Genomic DNA, 26,611 nt, shown 5'->3' with positions numbered 1-26,611 from the left:
AAGAAAAGCTTCCGAGATACAGAATTACAATTTAGGTATTTAGCAGACGTTTTTAATCCAAAACGACTTACAATAAGCAAGTAATACATCAATATAATAAGCAAGATAATATGTCTTGTCAGTACATCAACAGCAATACAACAAATGCATAGGAATATCAATCTAGAACGTTTTTAATCCCAAACTACTTACAATAAGCAAGTAATACATCAATATAATAAGCAAGATAATGTCTTGTCAGTACATCAACAGCAATACAACAAATGCATAGGAATATCAATCTAGAAAAACAATGACATAGGTAGACCACGCACCTAAGCAGTAAAAAATAAACTTCTAAAACCTTAAAAAATGCTATCTAGCTTCATGTGTGGTCATCGAGGGAAGGTGAGTGTTACAGTAGTGCTATGGGTTTAGGTGGAGTCTGAAGAGGTGAGTCTTCAGTCCACGGCGGAAGCTAGGGAGTGAGTCTGTAGTTCAAAGTGCGACAGGGAGTTTATTCCACAGTTTGGGGGCTAGGAGGGCAAATTGTCTACAACATGAGGGGATTGCTACACGCTTCTCTTAATGCAGCGCTAAGTATTGATTCGGCTTCAGTTTCATTCCAGTTGGACGTTTAGCTCCACAAGTGACATGGCTCAGCAATGACGAGCTCTGTTGATGTGAATGCCGTTACTCTGCTGAATCTTCCTAACAAATGGTCAACATTTCACCTTGACTGGATATTCATGGATTTCATTTGTAGTCCTACACCAGCCATGTTGAGGACCGACACAGGTGTTGTGATTGGCGTAGAACATCAGTTCTATGCCATTCAGACAAATTGAAACACCTGTGTTGGTCCTCAACATGGCCGTGTAGGACTACAAATGAAACACATGAATAAATATTTTCCATTACACAGTCGGTCAGTTAGTCTGTCTGCCACTTAACGGTAGAACTGACTGTGCCACAACACCAACCATTGTGATTATGTGTGAGTGTCGACAGAAGCATTTTAGTACCTGTAGTCTGACGGCGTGCTCGTGTTTTCTCTTCATGTCGTTGATGTGCCAGGCCACTCTCTGCATGGTGTCAATGGCCTCCTGCACCACCTCATACGTCTCTGTGTCCTTCTCCATGCGGTTGGCTATCTCCTGCACGGCATACACAGGAAGCACACACACACACAGAGCAGGGTGTTAATACTTCCGTATAGAGTACAAACGCAAGTGTGATGCATTTCCATTAGGATTAGGACACAAAGACTAAAAGGCGGACATGCAAATCAGGAGCTTATGTGTACACCTACGAACACACATGCTAAGACTACAGGAACACACACACATACAGTACGAGCACAGACAGGGCACCAAATATTGTCTAAGCATCTGGCCTCTCCACTGTAATCATGTCATGCCCTTGATTGCCTTATAGACCATCGCCGTGTTTTGAACAGGGTGCGGGCAGCAACCAGAAGCCAGTGAGGGGAACGCAAAATGGGGGAGATGTAAACGTTTTGGGAGGTTGAAAAATGCATGTGAGTGTGCAAAAATGTCCTTTAATTTCTGCAAGTGGAAAACAATTTGGTTTTGTGTAGTACATACACAATAAAATCCTCAGTGTTCATTTATCCATTTGTAAGAGTGTAAAATGCAAACAAATGGATCCATGTGGTTGTATTTATATACTCAGAAATAACACACACTCTACAGTTTAGTGTTTGCATGTCTGCGTGTAGAGTCAGCAGTGGCTGAGGGAGTAGAGTGATCGCTTGGGAATCGTAAGGTTGGCGGTTAGATTCAATAAATATCAGCGGTCATCAACATAGACATATGTGTCCGTGGTAAAGACATGGCCTTGTCCGTGGAAAATTTGAGATTTCCTTTTTTACACACTTAATTGTTCTTATTTTGATCATAATACCCAATTACTGAATGTCAGGTCTCCAGGTTTTCTTCAGAATATGTATGACACTGTACTAGTGTCATACCACCAGGGGTAAAAGTTGTGCCGGAACTGCGTTCCGTTAAAAGATTCTACCAGTGAGAGGAGGGGGGAGAGAGGACTGTCCAAAGCCCATATTAAAACTAGCTATGAATGCATGTCCAACAGTGGAAACATGTGCACTAATGTTAAGGTTGAGTGTTCGTTTTCTCATGAAGTGCTTCTAAATAGCTCCAGTGTGTTTGTGTCAAAGTAATACGTTTTTTAACTGTTTAGTTACTCGCACCACGTCGCACAGAGAGGTTTTGTTCAGTTGCAAGTGTGCCCAAATTCCGTTTTCTATGCATGTCAGGGGAATCCCCCCCCCCAAAAAAGATTCGAGGTCTCCCTGAAATTAATCTCTGGGAGTTCCGGCAAGAACTCCCAGCCACTTTCACCCCTGCATACCACTAGTACTAGTGGTTTTCTTATGTTTTATTTGCAAGGAGCCCCATAACAGACCTGTTATGGCCATTCAGTGCTAGCACTTTATGTTTCTGATAACAATATTGTCCTCTCATTTTGTTTGTTCTTGACAAAAACTGAATTTTGGCAAAAGATTCCACCCCGAGCCAGCATGGCGATGACCCCAGCCCGATATTAAAACCATTTAGCATTTCCATGTGTGAGACACACACGCAGACATACGTGTAGCAGTAGGTGGTACTTGAGAATCCTCTGCACTGGCTTGAGCAGGTAGGAGCCCAGGGGTAAGGAGTGCCTCAGAGACTCCTGCCGCTCGCGGAAGAACTTGGCCAACGCCTTGTTCCTCATGCACTCTGTTAACACAGCCACTGACCTGGGAGATGCAAGGAAGACAAGGGAGATGTGTTAAGACACACACACACACACACACACACACAAACAAACCCATTGAAAGTACATAGTACATACTGTACCGAAACGATTTGATTTCATCCCCATAGAAACCCTGGGCCTCAAAACCTTGAAAAAGAAATCAAACTGATGAAGCATGAAAGGCCCCAGCATGCACGCATGCACACACTAGGGATGGGACGATATGAAAGTGTCATATCACGATTATTGTGACCAAAGAAATTGCGATTTACAATATTGCGATAATCAAAAACATCCATTACCCTGGGGCAGAACATTTGCCAAAAAATAGCAGATCTACAAGCTCACAACGCGTTGTGACGCGTTGTGAGCTTTAAATCGACAGTTTTTTGGCAAAGAGATTTGGTAGAGAGTGAAGAAAAAATCACACCCGTGTGAAGTGGAGCTGTGTGTGTGTGTGTGTGTGTGTGTGTGTGTGTGTGTGTGTGTGTGTGTGTGTGTGTGTGTGGATCATGTGTACCGATTTTTGTGACATTTGAAGAAAATATGTAGGAAAAGGAGCAAAAAGTGTGTTTTGGAGAAAATTCAAGATGGCGGAAAATCTATCATGGCGCAAATGGGCGTGGCCTATATGGGGAGATGCGTCATGACCCAAGGAATCCAGGGAAAACATATTTTGAATTTTCCGACCTACGGTTCAAGAGTTACAGGCCAAAACGTAAAGTGGGGTGTTATGGCGCCACCATGCGGCCAAATGACACAATTATTTTTTATTTAATCCTTGAAATCATTATGAACCTCCTCTCCAAGTCTTGAAACTCTAGCCCCTATGGTTTGCGAGAGACAAATAATTGAATGTGAGTTTTTGCGATTCCCATTATAAGTCAATGGGGAAAATTAATTCACTAATAAATTAATATCAATTAAACTATAGAACCTTTCTCTTAGAAAAGTAATAGCCCACGATTCCCGAGTAAGCCGGTCGATTTGACATATGGCGCGAGTGTGTGGTGGCAAAACTGTGGGACTAGTGGCGTGCCGAAGTTTAGGAAGTTCAGGCTACATACAGACACACACACACACAGACAGACAGACAGACAGACACACAGACAGACCCACACGGCCACGTATAGGGAGCCTGTGCTTCACACAGCTCCAAAAAATGGTACCGGATATGTAGCTCGGCAAATAAAAGGTGAATTGAACCCAGTGCATGACGGAGGACGTTTTCGCGATAAATTATTAAACTCCACGATACGATTATCGTGAGTGTTTTTTAATATCGTTTATCGTCCCATCCCTAGCACACACCCACACACACACGCACATCAAATCTACATCAGGTCCAACAGAGCGTGATGTTTTGATGCTCTATTGAGACTCTATAGAGCCTTGTAAGATCAGAGTATTTAGTGGTCAGTGGATCTGCGTTACTGTGACCTACTGGGGAAGAAAGAGTCTTTTTTACTGGAGAGGGGAGCAAGAGTGACCATAGCGTTGCGTGTGTGTGTGTGTGTGTGTGTACGCACATGTGACTGCAGAAAAAAAAGAAGTTAGAGAAAGAAAGTTGTGAGCTGTCCAAAAGTTGTCTCGCTTTCTGTGTGTGGTACGCGTGCGTTGTGTGCACGTGTGTGCGTGTGTGTGTGCGTGTGTGTGTGTGTGTGTGTGTGTGTGTGTGTGTGTGTGCACGTGCGTGTGTAAATTCCATCAGGCTCCACACAGGCCTCACATTGTTCTGGAGGAAACCCGACCTTAAGAGCTCAGTGTGACCAAGATACATCTGCAGCCCCGGCTTCTGCTGTGGCGTGCACGTGTGTGTGTGTGTGTGTGTGTGTGTGTGTGTGTGTGTGTGTGTGTGTGTGTGTGTGTGTGTATGTACTCATGTGCATGTCCTTATGTGTGTGTCTGTCGTGTGTGACCTTGGTGGGGGTCAGCAGCTGTGCGAGGGTGTGGGAGAGGGTCTATCTCAACCCGTTGACAATGGCCCCTTCACACACACACACACACACACACACAGACACACACACACACGTACACATGATCTGCGCTCAATTAGTCATCATTAAGTCGTAAATAATGACTTTGGTGTGTTTTTGTCAAAGTGCCCGCAGAGCAGATCTACTTCAAAGTAGCCTGAGGGGAAGGTGTGTTCTTATTGTTGTGAAATACAGTGGGTGCATTAAGCCAGAGTTATTGATTGATTTATTGATTGAAAACTTTATTAGTCAGAAACGTAAACAGCATGAGGTACAGTTAGACATTTAGGCTAAAAGGATAACATTAAAACGTTCTGGGGACTATTTAGTGTGGTTGCTATACAGTAGGCAACAAGACCAAAAAATCTGTAAACCTTTATTTCGCCTTGAGAAAACCTTTTTTTCAGTTAACCTTTCTGTAACCCATTGAGTTCAACTGACGTTTTTTGTAACCTTTTCTGTAACCACAAAAGCCCATTGAGTTCAATGGACATTTTGTCCCTTCTCTGATTGGACAATATAATGTACAATAGGACAGGATTGGTCAGGCTTCACGTGACATCACAATAAATGGTAAGACGGAATTCATTTCCCAGCGGATTCCTCTAGGGCTGTAATCTAACCCTGTTTTAAGGATTCGAACTTCAGGGGCGGTTTTCCGAATGGACGATCGAACTATAGATTTTTAATTACTGTAATAAAAAACGAACAATCGGACCACCGAACGTACTGTACCTTTAACCAACCAGAACACAATGTGTTCAAAAATACGCTATTTTACCCATTAAAAACAGTTTAAGCTGAGTTGAGTTTAAGCTCTTCCGGGGTTATGGGATCGGTTTCGGAAAATCCAATGGGAGAATTTTGCGCTGTGTGTTTCCTGACGAACTCATCTCAGTAAACATATGGTGGAGTGTTGCATGGATAAGACTTGGTGACCGCGTCGCGGACGGGCTGAACTGATCTCGATGTAACAAACCCAGAAATTGCATTATGGATCCTTTGGGGGTTTGCAACGAAATCCATCTTTGCTTCATGCTTAGGAGAAAGGCTATTTCATCTTTGGGTGGGTGGATGGGTGTTCGGAGCACAAAGTCTGCCCTGCCCTGCTCTGTGCTCTCAGTCAGCAAGCGTGTGTCTTGGCGTGTGTCAGCGAGGCGCAGTAGTGGTTTGCAGCCCCAACAGGAGCGGAATTGGAGCACATTTTAAAACTAACTAAATGTATTAACTGTCACCATTAACCGTTAGTGTTTACCGGTAACCTATTTGGCTATCCCTACTACTGTGATATTCCGAATAGGCCTATCACATTCTGATACCATATGTTTTGTGTAAAAAAGAAAGAAAAAAAAACCTGAGCCCATTAATTTAGAACTTCGAACGTAACGAACGAACGTTTAAACCTATGAACGTTCGGTTGCAGCCCTAGATTCCTCGCGACTCGCGACCACACTTGCAATTGCACCGTTCTAGTTTCCATTGTGTTCCTATATATATTTATACGCAGATCTACAGTATAAGCTCACAAGGCGTTTCAGCATTGTGAGCTGGGCAAGACCAGTACACCACAAAGTATGTAGTTATGAATCAGGCATTATGTGCACTGTGTGTGCACTTTACAGTACATACAGAGGCACACAAACATACAGTATACACACATGCAAGCAAGGAGGCACACACAGTAACACACACACACTCACACACTCTTCAGGCTGAGATACCCACACAGGTGGCCCACAATGCGTTATTCAGGCGACGTGAAATAAAACATTAAGGCCTTGAGGTACGATAAAGTGTCAACTATAATACCCATCTGTCAGTGTGTACGTTGTAACTCTGTCAATGGGTCCCGTATAAAAGAAGAGAGAGAAAGAGAGATAGAGTGGGAGGGAAAGAGGGAGGTAGAGAGACCCCGAGGCACAGTTGTCAGTAGACACTTTGACTCCTGTGGAGCTGGCTTCTATAGCATGTGTCAGTACTAGGGTAGGGAGCGTTTTACTGTGTAAGGAAGGGTAATGCCGTGGCTCAGCGTACACAATAGGGCTATAATGTGAGACGCTGGGAATGAGGAGAGATCGGGATAGGGTGACAGGGAAGACAGGGAAGCAAAGATTGGGTTTAATGCAGCGGTCACTCTAGACAGGGCACCATATATTGCCCTGTCTAAAGTGAGAGGGCAAAATAGGAATAAATGAATCGGCAACGGAGTACACCAGTGGTTTTCAACCAGTGGTCCTTGAGGGGGTTCCAAGTGGTCCCCAGCTAAATGATGGAGAGTTGGTAACCAAATGGACCCTTATAGATCTTTAACTCTTGAGAGTGTAAAACGCTCTCAAGAGTTAAATTATTATTAAACATCTGCATTACTTAATTTACAAGAAGTCTACACAATTAGAGAATGTAAAATAATTGTTATTTTGATTGTTATTGATTGATGTGTTATTGGCCATCTCTTTTATTGATACCACATCAACACAGAATGGAATTGGGGACATAACAAACGGTAAGAAAATATTCTACCTTTTGCGTCTGAGAGGCTAAATCTCAACAAATGGTGGTCCGTGGCCCACATCAAGGCCCACGAATAAATAATGGACCTTGATGTGAAAAAGGTTGAAAAGCACTGGAGTACACTAGGGGTGCAACGGTTCAGTCAGCCCACGGTTCGGTTCAGTATTGTTGCACCCCTAGAGTACACCTACACATGTCCCAATGCAGAGATTGAGAGACAGTCAGACTTTGTGTGAGAGACATACAGTACACTATGGTTGCTGTCTTACCGTGGATAGTTGGTGCAGTACTGCGTATAGATGTGGAATTCTTCACTCTGACAAACGATAAACATAGAATTAGTCTGTGCATGCCTAGATATAAACAGCAAACACACAATCAACTAAAGAGTCGAGACCTTTTGAAAAAGTCGAGCGGGGAAAGCAAGATGACATGAGAGTTTGATACAGTACATCCACTTGCGGTAAATCATTGCATGTTTGAGCTTGCATTTTGCAAGTGTGTGTGTGTGTGTGTGTGTGTGTGTGTGTGTGTGTGCGTACGTGCGTGTGTGTGTGCGTGCGTGCGTGCGTGCGTGCGAGAGAGAGAGAGAGACGGAGAAGTTGTACATCATGTGCTGTAAATGTTAAAGGTTATAAGCTGTATGCTTGTACGTGTGTGTGTTCAAGCATGTGCGTACTAACTTAAGTACTGTGTATGAGGCTATGCATCTAGCAGTCTCTGAGCCTTGGTCTGGTGAATGGTTGCTTATTCCATGTTTTGTTTACAGGTCCACACGGTTCCGAGCCAACAGACAAAGCCACCTCTCTCTAGCCTCAGGACAATTGGTAATTGAAAGTCCACCCTTACAGTATAAGCTTATGATTAGCCCGCGTCCCTACCTTTAAGGTTCTGTTGTTCCCAATAGTTCAGAGAGCTGGGATTAAATATCCCCATGTAATCCGCCCCTTTAATTGAGCCCTTTCCACCTTGCATGCCTCCCCGAACATCAAAGACATCAGGGGCAGCATGACTTATCAAAGCTGGAATGAACTTGTCTCCTCTTTTTGCTCCCCTTCCATTCTCCATTTCATTCACTCTTTCCCTCTGGATCTTTACCTACTGTACCCATCACATCATCTCTGTATCTTGTACGGGAAAATGTCCCTTATTCCTCCCTTTCCCCTACATTTTCCTTGAAGATTTCTACATTTTGCTTGAGGATTTCTTCCACATCTGTTTGTGTTAAATCTCCCCCCCCTCTCTCGCCACCCACACACACAATCTCCTGCAGGGCCTTAGGACAGGGGCCCAGGGATGTCGCCCCGGTGTTGCATAACGCAGTGAGTATAATTGAACTTGTGTGTCTATAAATACGACAGGCTTGGTCTGACACAGGAAGTGGTAGCTGGTTATCACCGGAAAACGGCGTTATAAACACCCAGATGATGGGAGATCCTGGTTCACAATGCATGCACACACACACACACACACACACACACACACACACACACACACACACACACACACACACACACACACACACACACACACACACACACACACACACACACACACACACACACACACACACACACACACACACACACACACACACACACACACACATACGTTGGATGCATGTGAATGTTATTTTCTTGGTATAAATATACATTTCTATTTAAACCGCAGCAAACAATCGTGGAGTAAATAATGGAGCAAAAATAGTGCTTCCAACCACATACCTATACAAACACACACACACACACACACACACACACACACACACACACACACACACACACACACACACACACACACACACACACACACACACACACACACACACACACACACACACACACACACACACACACACACACTCTTTGCATCTCTGAGGTGCTCCGTGGGAACGGTTCTAAATTGAAGAGCAGAGCTCTCTCTCCGTCTCCAGCAGTCTGCCACCACAGACCAGGCCTAAACACAACCAGATGTGCCTCCATTGATTTCTGATGACACACGCACTACACTCCAATACCCTTTAGGGCACCATGCATCCAAGACCACAAGACACATACACCCCGCAGCAATACAAATTTGTACCCAGCATGCGTGCAGCCACAGAGACACACATTGTTGCGCGCGTGTGCTAGCGCTTTGAACCCAACCATAAATAACCAACATCTTTCATATAACTCCCATGTAAAATGATATTAACTTATAGGCGAGCTGCTGTATCCAAACACTGCATGAGAGCGTTCTGTGCCTCTATAACTAAGGTTTATGAAGATTAATAACAACCTTGGGTTCACTCTGGAAAATGGAGCCAAGAACAGCTCTGAAGAGGCCTTCGTTAATGGCTTGGCTTTGATTGGTGGGGGACAAATCCCTTAAATGTTAGGACATTGCATAGATGTCTTCGTCGTTATCTCACAGCAATATGATTTGCTGGTATATGGATTTGTCCTTAATGGCTTGGCTTTGATTGGTGGGGTTCAAATCCCTTAAATGTTAGACATTGCATAGATGTCTTCGTCGTCATCTCACAGCAATATGATTTGCTGGTATATGGATTTGTCCCTAGAGTCTGGACATGAAGATTGAGTTAGCAAATTAGGTGCTGCTGAAGCTGATAAGTTATTTCATTTTTGTTCGTGCGATAAGGTCATGATCTTGTTTTAATTGTGCTCTCACTGCTTCAGTCAGCATGTAGCGACCCATAAAAAAAGCCTTAAAGGCCTTACTCAACACATTTCACTGCTGGAGTGGAACTTGGGATCATCAGGATGGCCAATTATCTGAGAGGTGAGAGCAACAGATTTATGATCAGTACAATCTTTTTTTTCCCCTGCTTCAAACACTTTTCTTGTCTGACTGTTAAGGCTGCAGAAGCAATAGTGAAATGTCTGTGCGTGAGTGTTTTTGTGGTTTCTCTGGGTCTGTGTGACCATGACTAAGCTTCACTGAACACTACAGATTCTCGTATAATTCAGCCCCTTTACCAGAAGTCAGGCTGATAAAATAAATGGGGTGAGAAGAAGACCGACACACACACACACACGCGCACGCACGCACGCGCACACGCACACGCACACACACACACACACACACACACACACACACAAAGACGTTTACCTTAGCATGTCTCAGAGTCACAAGGGCGTGATGGCCAGTGAAGACTACATATTTCCAGGCAGTGGTCTGGCTACTGACTGTACACAAGTGCATGACCTTATTAAACTCACTGACGCATCCATGCAAATATATACAGCACACACACACACACACACACACACACACACACACACACACACACACACACACACACACACACACACACACACACACACACACACACACACACACACACACACACAAATGCACACCCACACATACTCAGATGCCGAGCCAAGCTCAGGCTCTATCTGCAGCTGTGTTATCAGAAAGGACATTTACCACTATCCCAAAAGCTAATCACAAAACCCACATGGGTACATTCAGCTTACCGCACGGTGTGTGTGTGTGTGTGTGTGTGTGTGTGTGTGTGTGTGTGTGTGTGTGTGTGTGTGTGTGTGTGTGTGTGTGTGTGTGTGTGTGTGTGTGTGAGAGAGAGAGAGTGTGTGTGTGTGTGATTAGCCCCAATAAAGGATTTCAGAACTTTACGACCACCATAAAACACCATAATGACTTTTTACTAATTGGTATAGTAAATACCAATTAAAGATCACCAGTGCCTCTAATAGGCCAGAGTTAAGATAATTAAGCAAATTTAATCTTGAAATGGATTTGCTGACTGACTGTTAGTAATTAAGCAAACAACTCATTAGTACCCGTGTTTCGATGGCCTTCTTTGCCCTTTACCAATTGGAAACATTCTCCCAAATTGGGTTTTAAATGGTGTCTTACATCATGTCTGCATCTTGTTTTGTTTATGGATTCCAGTTAATTGCGTAAGATGGCGGTGTGGTTAGCAGTAAAACAAGCATCTCAACAACAGCTACTGTATTTAGGAAGTCTGCATGATTGAACGACACTCACTTTATACGTGGCCAGACAGTTACAGTGTGTTATTGTGTGTAATTGTGTGGTAGGGAGGGAGAGTAGTGTTTAAGAGGAAGTGTTGGAATGTGGCGAGTTATCATGGGACATGATGATATAATAGTTTTTATGAGACTCAGAGGGGCGAGACGCAGAAAAGGGAAATGGAGCCAGTGGGATATATAAATGTTTGGAACACAAATATATACTTATAATGGGGCAGCAGTGGATGTATAGCAGCAGGAAGGTCATGGTTCAATCCCTAGCTTCTCCTAGCTTCATATCGAGGTGTACTTGAGCAAGACACACAAACCCTAACTGTTCCTGATGAGCAGGTTGGTGCCTTGCATGGTCGCCTCCACCCTAAGTGTGTATGGCTGAAAGGCACTGTAATGCACATAAAGGCACTAGAAATGCAATTAACCAGGGACACGGAGGCACAGTCGGTAGCGCTGTTGCCTCACAGCTAGAAGGTGCCGGGTTCGATTCCTGTCGGAGACGCTGTAGGCGCGTAGCGCGTTCTCTCCTTCGCGGCATCAGTGCCCATACCCTACAGTAGGTGGGGTTGGCGAAAGGGCCTTTCTGTGTGGAGTTTGTATGTTCTCCCTGTGTCCCCTATAGGGTAGGTACCCTCACAAAAAACATACAGTAATCCTAGTAACTGCATGTAATCCTCTATACTGCCTAATCGTGGGATAACATTTATTAGGAAAAAAGAAAGAAATGCAGTTTATAAAATTAAAATAAAGTCTTTACACTGGTTATAAATGTTCCTCTGTGTTTTATTGCGCTCTCATCTTCAAGATCTGTTGATCGAAATGTTGAGAGCGCAATAAAAAACAGTGGAACATTTCTAACCAGTATGTGGACTTTTATGCTGTTGTTTGTCCTGCACCTGGGCGGGTGGATATGCGTGTACTATTTTTCATGCACTATAGAAATGCAGACCATATAATTGTACACAAATACAGTATACAGAGAGGAACAAGCTGTGATTGCAGCTGAGTCCATATTTTCCTTTTCGAAGAACTACTTAAATGTCTCCAGTAAAGGGAGATGATTATACATTTGGACAGTCCTTAAAATTCCTCTGAAATTCTCCTTTTCCTCCTGCCCTCTCCCTGCACTTGAGAACTGCATTCCACCGTTGTGTGTCGGTCCACTGTAAAAACATAGACGCACCACTGGGCCCGACAGATTTCCCTGACCTTATCCAAGGTTAGACTCACTGAATTATGTTCCCGCATCCGTCATTATCCATTCCACATTTGATTTAAGGATCCAATCATGTTCAAAGTTTTACGATCGCACAGCCAGCCATTTTCTTTATCCTAGTGTGTGTGCGTGCGTGTGTGCGCAGATGTGTGTGTGTGTGTGTGTGTGTGTGTGTGTGTGTGTGTCTGTGTGTCTGTGTGTGTGTGTGAGAACCAGCTGTTGGGACGGGTCCCAACGGGCAGGGGAGGAGTGAGACTGTGTGAGCAGGAGTTAAAGACAAGGCAGATTTAGGGGAGGGCAGGAGGTCCTCACCTTGGCTACGAAGCACTCTGCGATGGCCACAGGGTCCGAGTTGCACTTCTCAAGGTCATGGAGCAGGTCTCTGGAACACACATTAGACATCATAAAATATCAGCGTTTAAGGTAGAACGCACATGCTCGAACACACACGTACAAGGCAAGCATACGACTTCTAAACGTTTAACATTTACAGCACATTATTTACAACCTCACACACACAATCTGTTCATCAATTGTAGGAATAAAAACCATGAAAACGGTTTCCTCGTCTTTCATTGTTCCAAACAATGTCATCAAATGTCAGGGACAAGAGTCACCATGAGTATAGAAATCAGGTCCTCAGGCATCTTGCTCTAAACAAATAAGCGACTTCCATGTATTGAAATCAGGAGAGAGAGAGAGAGAGAGAGAGAGAGAGAGAGAGAGAGAGAGAGAGAGAGAGAGAGAGAGTATGTGTGAGAGTATGTGTGTGTGTGTGTGTGTGTGTGTGTGTGTGTGTGTGTGTGTGTGTGTGTGTGTGTGTGTGTGTGTGTGTGTGTGTGTGTGTGCGTGCGCATGTGAATGTGTGTGTTTGCCTTTCCTTGATGGAAATTGTCAATTGTGAAGTTATTGTTTCATGGTTGGAGCATGAGGTCATTGTGAACGCTTTAAACTGCCTTTTATGCTCCTCTTTTCCAGTTTTCCATTGTGCGGCAGCTGAGAAATCAATAGGGTAGAGAAAGTGTGTGCGTCCGGACCACCATGGCTGATACTAACTTAGCCACCCAGAATGAATACCTAGACTGCTGAACTCATGCAGAGTTCAGAGTGGTGTCGGGGAACCAAATATGCAGACTGAAAACACATACACACACACACACACCTGACTGCAACAACAAACACGCCCACCCCTGAAATAAACAGGTGCTTTCTTTGACTGGGTTTCACTGGCAGGAAGGAAATAAGGACGCTGGAGTGAGGACAGACAGGCGCCTACTTGTGATATACATTACGATCTTTCACACACATCTTTTGCCTACTCGCTTGGACCTCCGGGTTTGCACTGCGCTCTTCAAGTGAATACAGTGGCTCTAAAATGTTTTAATTTCAAGGACTTTGACCAATTGGACCCTTAAATTTCCATTTGTTTCCAATTGTATACTCTGACATACAGACATGTACATTTAAGTGTACATTTAGATGGCTAGCAACTTTGAGAACCACTGCTGTAAAGAAAAGTTCAACTAAATGAAACGCGCATGGGGGCGCTGATGGCCTAGCGCATACCACATATGCTCTAATGCGTCTAATGAGTTGCAGGCTCGATTCCAGAGCCTGACGACCTTTGCTGCGAGTCACTCCCCGTCTCTCTCCCCTCGTTGCCCGTCACTCTCCACTACACTATGAAATAAAGGCAGAAAACTCCCTCAAAGATATCTTCAATTACATGTGTGTGAGATGAAGCACATCTTCACGGGGTCGTGCCCAGTTGTCGCTCCGCCTGCAATATTGCATTCCCCTCCCTACCCACCCGCCCGCCCACCCCACGGAAAATGAATTACTAGGTGATACACTATACTGTACATTATGGGGCGATGTACCATTAACGTCGTCTGTGCCGTACCTGTTAAAGTGGTGGATGTCTCGGATGTTGCCGAATAGAGAGCCTTTATCCTCTGCGCTCAGGGCCAGGCGAGACTGGTTACCGATACATTCCAGATAGTCCTGCAGACAAGGGGAGGGGAGGGGAGGGGGGGAGAGTGTGAGTGTCAGGAGTGGTACACATCAAAGTGTGAAGAGGGAAATCCCATCAGCAGTCATGTGTGAGCGACTGTACACAATAAAAGCGTTAGTGTACACGTGTAACCAAACAGACCAGAAAGGGTCCATTTGGTTACATTTGTACACTCTCAAAAGAGTTAAATGAACGCTCTGGATTTTGACGGCGTATGGCCGACATGACCGGCACCAGCCCTCTGACACATGTTTAATGTACACACACAAAATTCACACACAGATTTGAAAGCATCCTGTCCAGTCATACCAGAATGTTTTCTCCACTGATTTAGTCAATGCGGATGGACAGTATGGACACAATTACCTCTACCTTTTTGGAGCTGTGTGCAGCTCCCTATACGTGGCTGTGTGGGTCTGTCTGTGTGTCTGTCCGTATGTAGCCTGACTTCGGCGCGTAACTAGTGCCGCACCATTTACGCCACTCGCGCAATATATACATCAAAATGTGCGGCTCGGCCGGGAATGGTGTTCTATTACCTTTCGTTCCGATCCGCCTTACCATGCCGACGTAATCGGCAAAAAACGACGCTTAATTGTCCCCATTGACTTATAATGGGACAATGCAAGAAATCACTTTCAAGTATTTTTCTCTCGTAAACCATAGGAGCTACAGTTTCAAACCTCGGAGAGGAGATTCATAATGACGCAAACCTCGGAGAGGAGATTCATAATGATTTTAAGAATTAATCAAAAAATAATTACATCACTCGGCCTCATGGTGGCGCTATAACGGCCCACTTTACGTTTTGCCCCGTAACTCTTGAACCGTAGATCGGAAAATTAAAATTCTTTTTTCCCTGGTATCCTTGGGTCAAGACGCATCTCCCCATATATGCCACGCCCATTTGCGCCAGGATAGATTTTCCGCCATCTTGAATTTTCTCCAAAACACACTTTTTGCTCCTTTTCCTACATATTTTCTTCAAATGTCACAAAAATCGGTACACATAATCCACACACACACACACACACACACACACACACACACACACACACACACACACACACACACACACACACACACACACACACACACACACACACACACACACACACACACACACACACACACACACACCCACCCACCTCCACTTCACACGGGTGTGATTTTTTTCTCTAGGAATGATTTTTTTTAGACTTTATTTGTACATAATCACAATATCACCAGAAAAAAATAACTAGTAAGACGCCTCAGGGCGACATGCAAGGTCGCGCCAATTCTTGGCCATCTGGCCAGTGATGTATTATCGGATCAGTTACCCATATGGAGATCTATATATATGTATATAGTACATCCCTTTTATGCCCATACATGGAGATCCCTGTCTGAACCAGCCGCACAGATATGGGCTGTCTTCCTCCATTTATGGGCATTCCCTTATGAAGTCCTGTTAGATATGGGCTTAATATTGATGACATCAGGGATCTCCATATATGGGCATAAAGGGGTTTTCTGTTAGAGTGGTTCCCATGACATCAAAACATACAATATCTGTTATGCCCATACATGGAGATCCCCATCTGAACCAGCCGCACAGATATGGGCCATGTCTTGGCCTCACTACAATGTGAATGTATGAATTGTCTGCTTTGAAACGTGACTTTGTGTAACAAACTGCAAACTGCAATAATAGCAAATGTAATTACATTTCTGTTTACTCGGGTCAGGGTCATAAATGAACAGGGACGGAAGAAAGGAGGTGGTTGTTGTGTTTTATGAGAATGCTTGTGTTTGTGGAGACAGATTGAACTCTCTGACATATGTCTAGCAGATGACATGCTACAGAGGCTCAGCTTTCTCTCTGCCCTGTAGAAAAGGCTGTGCGAGACAGAGACAGGTATACAGTAGACTGACAGCCAGTCAGTCAGCTTTCCCAGTAGCAGTAGTAGACATTGATGAACAAACATTTACTGTGTTTTTCTGTATGTTGTGTCATTTGTAGCTTTTTTTAGATAAAAGACAAAAACTGCCAAGGACAAATGTGCCACAAGCTGGTCGAAAATGGAGGGGAAGGGTCTTCAACAGGGGGTCCTCAGAGCAGGCCCGGCGGCAGGACTCAATGGCTGAGGGGGCCGTCCATGAGCTTAAGGTTGCAATCACTATGCAAATTAGTGTTTCGCCTTTGTTTTCGAGTATTGGCCGGCTGATGGGGACGGGCGGTCCGAGTGAGGGGGATGGGCCCCAGGCGTCCCTCTCGTGCCGCCGGACCCGCCTCAGAGTTACTATAGGGGGTCCTCCAAATCATAGAAACTTTTTTCTCCTTTTTTATATTAACCACTTGAACCCTAGTGTCCTTATTCTGAGAACTTTTGCCAAAAATAGCAGATCTACTATTTTCGGCAAAGAGGTTTGGTGTAGAGGGGAAAAAGAGCACACTAGTAAGTACAGAGTGAAAGGTCAACTTTATTAAGTATTGACAGTTCAAGTGGTTAAATATCCGAAAACACAAATTGACATGAATCAAAAATATACTGACGATTGTGCTGTCAAAAGATGAAACTACGTGGAATCTAGTGGGGGTCCCAACTCCCAACTAAGGGGTCCTTGGCCTGAAAAGACCCCTGATGTAGGGGAAAGGAGAGAAAGTTTCTTGATTCCTGTCAAGCCCCCCCCCCCCAACCCCCCCTTTCCTTTTCTCTTCCCCCGCCGTGTCTCTCTGTTTGTCTGTCTCACTGACAGATGGTTTAAGTACTGATAGCATCTATACCTGCAGGCTATTAAAAGTTACCAGCCGAGGTCCTGCCCCAAAACACATCGACACACACCTGTCCTGAAAACAAATGGGCCCCTGAACACACCCAGATGCATGCACACATTAAAACCTGGAGTAAATCATCAATTAATTCATCATTCTTTACACTTTCAGATTTAAATTGCTACTCTGGATTTAGCTGTGCACTCACGCCCTCATACCCCAAATCATGCAGTTGAGTTTTCTTTTTTCAAGCACAGTCACAGTAATGGTTTTCAAACCACACCGACGTCTGCAGCTGGGCAGGACCAAGACATTACAACATAGAGAAAAGTACTGGGCTGTCCGCAACATGTACAAACACACACCCGCAGATCACTTAAACACGCACGCACAAGTCTGTGTTTGTGTGTGTGTGTCTAAAAGCAAAATAAAGAAAACAAGAGAGAGAGACAGAGACAGACAGAGAGAAGAACTGAGTGCGTCTGGCTGTGCGTTGGGAGTCAAACTGTCTGCTGCTGTGGTTTTGTTTCCTAGTCCTGGCTTTTAGTTATTATTAGCCTTCATTATTGAGTGTGGATTGTGGAATATTGTGTGCCCTCAAATCACTGGGTTGTGTTTTTTGTTGGGTAATATTCCCATGAGGAGGGAGGGACAGACAACAGGGACAAAGGAAGGAGAGAAACAGAAAGAGAAAGAGAGAATGACTAATGTGTAATGTAGTGCAGTTCCTGTAGCTGCCAGACCCTACACTGTTGTCCTGCACAGCGTGAAGACTCCTCCGAATCTTTTTTCACCCGACAGTATGTAGTATGGACTTTCACTGGGGCAGCGTAAGTGTGCAGAGGCTCATGCCATCTCCTCCATCCCCAGGCCACTGCACAGGTGGGGATGACTGATTAACATGGACACTGACAAGAAATGATATGAACAGTGCCAAACGTGTTCACCGGGGCACCCGGCCAAGCCAGAGGCACGGCTGGCAGGAATTTAACCTGGGCCTCTGTGGTAGTGGCCCAGTGTTTTACCACTACGCTACCCAGACATTCGCCCATTCACACGGCGGAGGCAGCCATGCAAGGCACAAACATGACACGTCAAATTGAAGGCTGTGGATTATAAAACCCTCTGAAGGAGAGTCTGCATTGATGCAGAGTTGAACTTAGTTGCTTTCTTTAAAGATATGGTTTTGAGCTTTTATGCCTTTATTGATAGGCCAGTAGACTGACAGGAAACAGGGAGAGAGATGGGTAGTGACACGCAGAAAAGGCAGTCGAGATTGGGACTCGAACCAGCGACACGCTGCCAGGCTACACTGAGTCCATGTGCATGGACCGGTAGGCCAGCAGGCGCCCTATTTGTTGCATTTTTAATCACACTGGATTTAAACTAATCCACAATGTGTGGTGAATTTAGAACTTTGCTTACTTGACTGGATGGTACCCATAATATACGCATACATCAAATAAATATGCTTGTTGTGTGATGTTTTTTAGATGATTTCAAACACAGTTACCCGTGCCTGCCTTAAATGCTGAAATAGCAAAACAGCGCATGACAACAGCTGGGCGAGTAAACGCCTACTTCAGAACTTAAGATTTATGATGAGCCAAGTTGAAACTTGCAACCACTTGAAACAGAATTCCAAAAACTGTGGTTTGCAACATTATGGAACTGGACAGTCAACATCTAGGCAGCTTTGCGTCACGGTTGGCTGTCTAAGCGGGACAAAATGTGGTCTGACAGTTTGGAACAGACCGCTGCGTTTCTTCTCTGCAACGTTCTAAAACAACTGTTGTCATGGCTTGAGTGTCATGGCCGTCTCACAGTTTTACCCATATATTGATGCCCTCCCCCCTTAATCTCTAGAGACACTCTAGTAATGTGCTAGTGGGAAGGGGAATCAAGACTGTCAAGACAGAAATATGTTGTATGTATGCGTTTCACAATTCTCAAAGTGACCAATTACAAAACAAATATGCAAACATATTTTGAAGGTTGGCCTTTTAGCAATGCTGCCTGGCGGTTACGTTTGAGGGTTGAGTCAGGGAGGGGGGTCATGTTTAGGTTTTGGTTGACCGTCGGAGGTGATGCGTAAAGTGATGCTTTATTAGCCGCGGATCACCGGAGATGACCTGGCCTGACCCTCTTCAATCAACACACTCAGCAGGGCCCGATGGGGGTATGACAATGAGCAGTGTACAGCTGCACACACACACACACACACACACACACACCCACACCCACACACACACACACACACACACACACACACACACACACACACACGCACACGCCTCCAACACAGGTGCGCGCAAGCATGCATGCACACTTGCACACACACAGAACTAGGGATGGGACGATAACAACTCACGATAATCGTATCGCGGGGATTTAATTTATAATGAGCCTCCGTCATGCACTGGGATCAATTCACCTTTTATTTGCCGAGCTGCATATCCGGTACCATTTAAACTTATAATATACGTACTGTACTTGATACAGTATTTTTTTCACTCTCTACCAAACCTCTTCGCCAAAAAATAGCCGATCTACAAGCTCACAACACGTCACAACTGTGAGCTTGTAGATATGCCATTTTTTGGCAAATGTTCCGCTCCAGGATAATGGATGTTGGGAATATTTTGATTATCGTGATAGTATCGTAAATTGCGATTTGTTTGGTCACAATAATCGTGATATGAAACTTTCATATCGTCCCATCCCTACACAGAACACGCATGCAAAAACATAATAAATACGCACACACACACGAGTACACTCCCTGCTGAGCCTCCGACGTGCAAACTGGAGTCTTTCACGTGTTAAACGTTAACCCTCAAACAAAACAAACACACTTTCTCCGATTCTCCTTTCATTTCCTGCACATGCAAACATATTACTCGCGCTGCACCACAGTGGGAAGTCGATTCGACACACAATGCGAAGTCCAAACATCCCTCTCCCATTACTCAAAAGCCCACGGGCAAGCCTCTCCGCCTCCCCCGAATCCCTCGCGCCCCCCTAAATACTGTTTTGAGTATTCCTGCAAGGTCGATGGCGTTCCCACTTTAATCCCAAATTCCTGGTCAACATAAAAAACGGCAGGGCAATGGGTTCCAGGTCTGAGAGGGCGAGAGAGGGGGCTGGGTGGAGGAGAGAGAGAGAGAGATCAAGAGGTTTGTCTCCGGGGTTGTTTGGAGAAGACTGATTGGCCTCATTAAAAGACATATTGATTCAGTCAGGTGGTGTGGGGAAATAGCTAACAAAAGCCTGTATGTACAGTACAATGTATAGCATTCACTCACACACACACACACACACACACACACACACACACACACACACACACACACACACACACACACACACACACACACACACACACACACACACACACACACACACACACACACACACACACACAAAGTGAGGCCGTACATCAAATGCACATAAGTAGACCATGTGATATACATGCATGAAAGCCAATGTATACATCAATACACACAGATGTCCCGCCCACCGGCATTGACAGATGGAACACAGGTGAGCCCACAGGAGTCTGCATAAATATTTGTAGTTGGGTCGCCACACCCTCTTCCGCTCCCGCGTCCACCGGCTTATGGGATGCAGTCGCGCAAGGCAGTGGTTCTCAACCTTTTCAGGCCGCGACCCCCAAAATAATCATATTTTAACTGGGGACCCCCCTTCCCCGCTCTCACCCTGACAAGCACTAAGAGTTGAGGCATCACATTTTGTATAACACGGTTCTATTGTGAAAATAGCAGATCTACATGCTCACAACGCCTCGTGGCACGAGCATGTAGATCGTCTATTTTCACAATTTCTGCCTCTAATATTTGACAATTTGCCCAATGTTTAGTTTAGAGGTATTAAAAAGTCCTTAAATTGTCACTTTAGAAACGTGCAGATACCCTATATACACTTGAATGTTATGTTGGTTTGTTTACTGTTAAGTGAGAAAACAGTGTTGTACATTAAGTTAATCCTCTGGGAACCCCCCAAAATAATTTGGGGACCCCCCTGGGGGTCCCGACCCACAGGTTGAGAACCGCTGGTGCAAAGGATTATGGGAAAAAAAAGAGGGAGCAGGAGGAAGGTCAGCGCTTCTGGTGTGGAGTGTAAAGTGCTTATTGTCATCATGGATATATAGGGTTGATACATTGCACCACACACACCAACAGCGTAGGATGGCAGATTTATTGATAGCGCAGCCATAGTGCAAATGTTGAAAGCTCTATTCATACAGATAAGTGCAACCCATCCCCGAGGGAGGAGTTCGTTTGGGAGGGCCATCCATTGTCATTAATAATGAGGTAAAGAACAGCCAAATGGATGGGTCCGTCTCAACGTACCCATTGAAGAATGACTTGGCATCAAAGTGTGCACACAGTAAAATCCTCAGTGTCAGTTTAAGTCTGAGAGTGTAACAATTTACCCAAATTGACCCTCAGGGTCAAATGAACACGAAGGACTTTAGCGTGTGGTGTAGGAGTGGGTGGTCTGGTCTCCTCAGCTAATGGTGATTGAGAGGTGTGGGTTCTGGTTTAGGCAGACGAGCAGTAAGAGGGCATTAAGTGCAGTTCCGTGGCTCTGCCCGATGTTTTGTTAACCTATTTTAGAGAGCGTTATCTAAAATGCTAAATCCCTCTCCCATGCGCAGTATTAAGCCATTTGTATCTCTGAGAGTGTCCAAATGGAACCACATGGGGTCTTACGTCTATTCCAGTGGTTCTCAAACTTGGGGTCCCCAAATTATTTTGTGGGGTCCCCTGATGATTAGCTTAATGTGATGTTTTCCCTCACTCAACGGTAAACAAACCAACACACAGTATAAGTGTATACAGGGTATCTGCACATTTGTGACATTTTAAGGACTTTCAAGACCGTTTAATACCAAACTGGCCAAACTGTCAAATATTAAGTAAGCAAGAGGCAAACATTGTGAAAATAGCTGACAACGCCTCGCAGTGCGAGGCGCTGTGAGCATGCCATGTAGATCAGCTATTTTCACAATATTTATCTGTGGAACCGAGTCACATTAAATGTAATACCTACAATTCCAAGTGCTTGTCAGGGTGGGGGTCCCCCAGTTCAAATATGTTTATTTTGGGAGTCACAGCCTAAAAAGGTTTGAGAACCCCTGGTCTATTCAGTTCCATTTATACTCTCTCAGAGCTAAATGGACACTGAGGACCTTACTGGGTACCTGCGTCCTTGCCCCTGAACCTGGCTGGGGTGAGGTGGAGGGCAGGGACCAGGGGTGACAGGGAGGAGGGGACCCCTACCACCACCTCACACACAGAACCACCAAACCTCAACCTTGCTCCACTTCCTTATCCCCGTCCCCCTGGGAGTCTGAGAGCTTCCTGCAAGCTGGGACCCCTTTGACAGCAGCCATTCTCATTACCAACTACAGAATACATGAATGTACACACACACACACACACCTTAGCCTATGAACCCACAGCCAAAACTGGGAGAGGAAGCAACAGGGGATATGGGAAAAGTGCATGCATGGGCAAAGTTCCAATGTCACAAACACGTGCATGTATGCACACACACACACACACACACACACACACACACACACACACACACACACACACACACACACACACACACACACACACACACACACACACACACACACACACACACACACACACACACACACACACACACACACACACACACAAATTAGATTGAGTCATAGTGCACTGATGCTTGCATGGTGCGTTTCAGCAGAAGTGCATGGTAATACAATAAGAAAGAGAGAGATGGGGGGGGGGCACAACAACCTTTGATGCAAACCACTACACCCACTCTTTGACAAAACCTTACAAAGCAACTAAAGCTCTGAATGAAAGAATTTTTCTCTGTAGTTCAAAGCTGACCTTAAAGTGTGTGCATGCGTGCTTGTGTGCTTGTGTGTGTGTGTGTGTGTGTGTGTGTGTGTGTGTGTGTGTGTGTGTGTGTGTGTGTGTGTGTGTGTGTGTGTGTGTGTGCGCGCGCGTGCACGCAGGCGTGCATGTGTGTGCGCGAGGGGTTTGTATGAAGGCGTGCCCACGCCCGCAGTACAAAGACACTGGTGTCGTGTATCTCGGCCTAACCCCGCCTGTGAGCGCAGGCGACCTTATTGTATCTAGAGGTCCCCGCCGGCAGGCAGGCAGGCAACGAGCGGCGTCTGTCACGTGTGTGAGGTAAAGGCCTGCAGGGAGAAACATGAAGAGGTATAAAGCTTGTCTGTTATCTAGACAGTGATTTAACACCCCCCACCCCCCACTCCCCAGTCCTAAACACTACCAGGGGTCAAACAGCTATCCTAAAAACACATTCATGTCCTGCTAGTCCATCCTGATTCAAGTGGGTCATGGACTTCGGACATGAAGGGGTTGGCTTTTGGAAAACGATTCAGTTGACAACAGTTTCACAACAACCATAAAGAGAGGGTATAGAATTGGAGTAAAGGCAGGGGATGTTGTTTGGTTTCCTTTGTTCATCTCGTTTATTGTTATTAATTTTGTGATTTCAAAAGGCCTTTCCAAAACCATTTATTGCTTGACTCTTACTGTTTTTATTGCCCTCACTTGGCACACTAATGTTTTTGGTCTGTTTGATTGATTAAATGTGTATGTATTGTAAGGGTCTGTGTCCACCAAGATCTTTTTTTTCCTGATCGCAGTATGCTTTGAATTGCTTTCAATGGGAGCTCCACATACTTACAATATGCTGCAAACACCAGCACCATGACGAGGCACTGGGCACCAATTTGGTGAATATTATTTTTACTCAAGGCATTTTAATGAAAGAGAAAAACAAGCGTTGGTCGACACAAAGCACTTTGTTTCGTACAACATTTACACCATTGTCAATTCAGCCTAATCAACACTACAGATGAGTAGTTTCCGTTTCTAGGTGTTCTGTGACAGGGGTAAATAAAATAATGGTGTGACCTACTACCGGGTGAATCTTTAGATAGCGATAGTAAAGTACTATGCGTGACCTCCCTGTCCAATCTTTAGCTAGTGAGATAGTAGTACTTACTATGTGGGGTGCCTGGTAGTTCAGTCAGTTAGTGCACTGACCAGTGACCATATACTCAGAGAGAGTACTTGAATCCAACTCCTGTCATCTCTCTCTATGCCCTCAGTTTAATGTCTATCTACACTTTCATCCAATAGTCAGTGTGCAGTTTGTGAACAAAAACAGTAACACAAAAAACACAATGCAGTGGCAAAATCCAGATGGCATCCTCCCAACTCCCCACACTGATGCTCTGGCCTGCTTGAAGGCATTTCAAATAGTGTGGGGGTGGTCTTTATCGTTTTTAGCCACATGGAAACAGTTAGTGGTCGTTATAAATACTTGAGTATACAAGTGCTTCTAAAGGACAATGTTGGTGTAACTAATTTTTACATGCATAGATTATCATTCTTTCATCAAACTTTGGCATTTCGTGGTTGTACCATCTGTTCATGCTGCATTCTCTTAAGGCCAGAGCTGGGCTGTGAGCTGTTATGTTGTGGTCTACAGCTCAGCCTTTAGCCACACAGTGAAGATCTTGAAGCAAGTGTAATTGCGACTGTAGGTCGCAGTTTACTATCAGAACCGTCACAGCTTGACCGTATCCGCCCGTCTGTCCGGGCGGGTAACACCTGAGGTTCCCCTGACACATCACTGTGACATCACAGGTGACATCATTGTGATGTCAGATACTCAGAGCAGGGATCTCCATATATGGGCATAAACAGGAAATTAGGATCTCCATATATGGACATAAAAGGGATTGTATCCCAGATGATGCCCTGTTAGGAAAACCACACTAACAGAATATGGCCAAGACAGATGGCGAGGTCCCTTTTCGCCCTTAGTTATAATTTAGTTGGATGTCAGATTGAGATGTGTGTAAACCTTTAAAAGCACAATTCCATACAGGATTACATCCTCTGCATTGTGTGAGTTCCCAGTAGAGAATGGGCATTAACTGTGTACATGCCAACAGCATTCCACACAGGAGTGGGTGCGGGTGAACTTTATAGTGTGGGATGGAGTGTTCCTCACCTGCACAATGCTACGCAAGTCCTGGACGTATGTCCTCTCCGTGTCCAGTATCTCCTGCACCACCATGTCCACATATGTCCTGGGTCCCTGACCTGGTCCCGGCCTGTCTCCTCCATCCGGGCTCAGCTCTGGTTCCGAGTGACCCGTCGAACTCGAAGTCTGTCCACTCCCCTGCCTCCCAGTTCCCCTCCCCGTGTCCGTACCGGCAACCCCTCCGCCAATCCTCTCCTCTTCCTCCGCGCAGCCCAGCTGCCGGGCCGGTACCAGCTCCAATCGAATCGCCCCGGAGTCCCGGTCCGAGGTGGGCGGGTTACAGTGAGGGGCGGGGCCCAGCGTGGTGCGGCTGCCCAGCGAGCAGTGGCTGTCCCGGGACGAGGCGGAGGACGAGGTGGAGCTGTAGCTGATGGGCCTCTCCGTGCTGTCCGGGGAGGAATCCATGCTGTGGGCGGAGCAGTAGCGCGAGGGGGCGTGGCAGAAGGCTGGGTTGCGCAGGCAGCGTGCCGGAATGTCAGTGGAGCTCAGGGCCGAGCCGGAGTCCGGAACTTCAGGGAGAGGAGGCAACGCATCGGGGGGGTAGTGATAATCGTCTGGAGAGAGAGAAAGAGAGAGAAATTTGTATTCATATATAAGCCATTGTGTTGCATTTCCAGGGTTTCAGTCATGTTGGAACTTGGAATGACCCTACAACAACTTCCCCATTCAATGGTTTCAAGTTCCACTTCCTGGCTGATTTCCTAAAAAAAAAAAAGGCGTTACAGCTTAATGATCCGAAAATGCTTACAATCCACAACGGACCCCTTACCCCCCATCACCCCGTGCTCTGAATCTCTCCCACTGTATCCAAGTGCTAAAAAGACTCACTGTGTCTAACTCCTAACGCTTACAATACCACCTTCATGTTCTTACAGTGTCTATCTGTTCGTGGGCCCAATTCCTCACATTCCTGTTGACCACAGCAACACTGACCACCGGCCGTGTGTGTGTGTACCACTGTCCAGCAGCCTCCCAACACTGACCGCAGGTCTGTCCTCAGATCCACCCAGTGACACTTCTCACACAGAGCTGACACTGACACTATGATCGACAGCACAGTGAAAGCCAAAGCTAACAACACACACGCTCTTGTCTTGATCATGCAGATCAATTTTTTGTACAAGAGTGTGAGAGTGAGTGTGTGTGTGTGTGTGTTAGAAGGAGAGAACAAGCCAGATCAAATTTAATGTCCATATTAACAGTGTAATACTAAGTATTCCTCTCTCAGGGGCAATGAATGAA

At 45.3% G+C, this 26,611-nt stretch overlaps 1 protein-coding gene across 1 annotated transcript in view; it reads right to left on the bottom strand.

Annotated features, from left to right (window-relative positions):
- The window catches only part of LOC308300719 (pleckstrin homology domain-containing family G member 1), a 63,445-nt gene that overhangs the window by 12,581 nt on the left and 24,253 nt on the right, over positions 1-26,611 (bottom strand). The window contains exons 2-7 of the mRNA XM_080744611.1: positions 25,337-25,923; positions 14,386-14,486; positions 12,795-12,864; positions 7,520-7,566; positions 2,614-2,764; positions 1,005-1,136 (exon numbers count right to left, since the gene is read on the bottom strand). Of these exons, the coding sequence (XP_080600737.1) occupies positions 1,005-1,136; positions 2,614-2,764; positions 7,520-7,566; positions 12,795-12,864; positions 14,386-14,486; positions 25,337-25,774 (939 nt within the window). The 5' untranslated portion in view covers positions 25,775-25,923. The remainder of the gene's footprint in view (positions 1-1,004; positions 1,137-2,613; positions 2,765-7,519; positions 7,567-12,794; positions 12,865-14,385; positions 14,487-25,336; positions 25,924-26,611) is intronic.

This window comes from Nannobrachium achirus (genome assembly GCF_963921795.1).
Source record: "Nannobrachium achirus genome assembly, chromosome: 16".
Lineage (NCBI taxonomy): Eukaryota > Metazoa > Chordata > Actinopteri > Myctophiformes > Myctophidae > Nannobrachium > Nannobrachium achirus.
Note: the sequence above shows the minus strand (reverse complement) of the source record. Positions and strands in the feature narration are given on the sequence as shown.